General features: G+C 44.9%; 1 protein-coding gene across 3 annotated transcripts in view; it reads right to left on the reverse strand.

Annotated features, from left to right (window-relative positions):
• The window catches only part of aldh1l2 (aldehyde dehydrogenase 1 family, member L2), a 23,811-nt gene that overhangs the window by 2,424 nt on the left and 19,767 nt on the right, over positions 1 to 1,620 (reverse strand). For all 3 annotated transcript variants that reach the window (XM_037978695.1, XM_037978697.1, XM_037978691.1), the window contains 2 exons: positions 1,001 to 1,099; positions 692 to 857 (listed from right to left, as the gene is read on the reverse strand). In XM_037978695.1, the coding sequence (XP_037834623.1) occupies positions 692 to 857; positions 1,001 to 1,099 (265 nt within the window). The remainder of the gene's footprint in view (positions 1 to 691; positions 858 to 1,000; positions 1,100 to 1,620) is intronic.

Consider the following 1,620-nt stretch of genomic DNA (forward strand, 5'->3'; position numbering starts at 1 on the left):
ATCCATCCATCCATCCATCCATCCTTCCATCCTTCCATCCATCCATCCTTCCATCCATCCATCCATCCATCCATCCATCCATCCTTCCATCCTTCCATCCATCCATCCTTCCATCCATCCATCCATCCATCCATCCATCCATCCATCCATTAATCCATCCATCCAACCATTCATTCATCCATCCATCCATCCATCCATCCTAGCCAGCCAATAGAGTTTATTTCGATAATTCAGTTTAAATGTCTGTATAATTTTGGAAAAAAACCGTGAAGGCTACTGTAGCTTTACCTCAGCCTCATCTGTTGTCATTTGAGACATTTATTGCTGCACTAAAATACAACAGTACCATTAAATATCATTATCGCAATACAAAATAGTCCATATCATGATATCGCCCAGCACTCACCTCATCAAACACAACTTATCTTGATACCATTAGATAGATCTTTTAAAGACAAATCCAACACTATTTGAATTTTTAAAATTGGTCAATTGGTTACCAATTTACTGTCAAAAACGGATCATCAGATTGGGTCTAAATGAATACAGTTCAACAGGAAGTACTGGGTTTAACTTCCTGGAGTTTTCGTTCTCACATCAAATTGAAGCTGAGGAGCTGCTCTGATTGGCTGTAAAGTTTCCAGATTATTCCTTGGCAGATAACACTGGAGCAAAGCAGCAGTAACCCTACCTGGTCTGTTAACCTGTTTGCCTCCGTACACCAGGGTGGCGCCCTCCTTCACCCCCGCCTCGCAGTACTCCAGCAGTTTGTCCAGGTGGGCTTTGTGGTTCTGTGGGCCGTGGTCTGTGGAGCGATCCAGCGGGTCTCCAATCTTCATCTTCTTGATCTCCTCCACCTTGGGGGAGTTAAGGATGAAAAAAAAAACCACACACACACCAGCTCAAATATAATTAGGCTGATTTCGTCAAATCCGAATCCGCGTTTAGCAAACATCGTCTAAAGGGAAAATATTTGCGTTTATTCCATTATTTCACCCACCACTCGGCCGATGAACTCGTCGTGAATCGACTCCTCCACAAACAGGCGTCCCGCAGCAATGCAGTTCTCCCCCTTGTTGAAAAAGACCGAGCTCATGCCCTACACACACACACACACACACACACACGAACAGGTATGGTATTTGAGCCACACTATGTCAAAGTTTTCAAGCATTTTAATACGAAACGGTAAATTCAAGATAGGCCTATAATTGGAGATAACACCTGGATCTAACAACCGTTTTAAGGTGTAGAAGAAAAAATTAAAGCTTTAAAGTGGAGTGTGTACTGCAGATCGATCCAAATATTGACATTATCGACATCAACGTCATGCAATTTCGAGCTTAGAAGTCTGCATGTCTTAAGCTACAGAATAAAAGTTCATTGGCTTATTTATTTATTTGTACTTTTAGGAACATAGTTCCGTGTCCTGGGTCTTCCTCTGGGCCTCCTCCCGGTGGGACGTCACCAGGGAGGCGTCCAGGAGGCATCCTCACCAGATGCCCGAGCCACCTCAGCTGGCTCCTCTCGACGTGGAGGAGCAGCGGCTCTACTCTGAGTCCCTCCCGGATGACCGAGCTTCTCACCCGATCTCTAAGGGAGAGCCCAGACACCCTGCGG

Source organism: Kryptolebias marmoratus, linkage group LG1 (assembly GCF_001649575.2).
Source record: "Kryptolebias marmoratus isolate JLee-2015 linkage group LG1, ASM164957v2, whole genome shotgun sequence".
NCBI classification, from domain to species: Eukaryota; Metazoa; Chordata; class Actinopteri; order Cyprinodontiformes; family Rivulidae; genus Kryptolebias; species Kryptolebias marmoratus.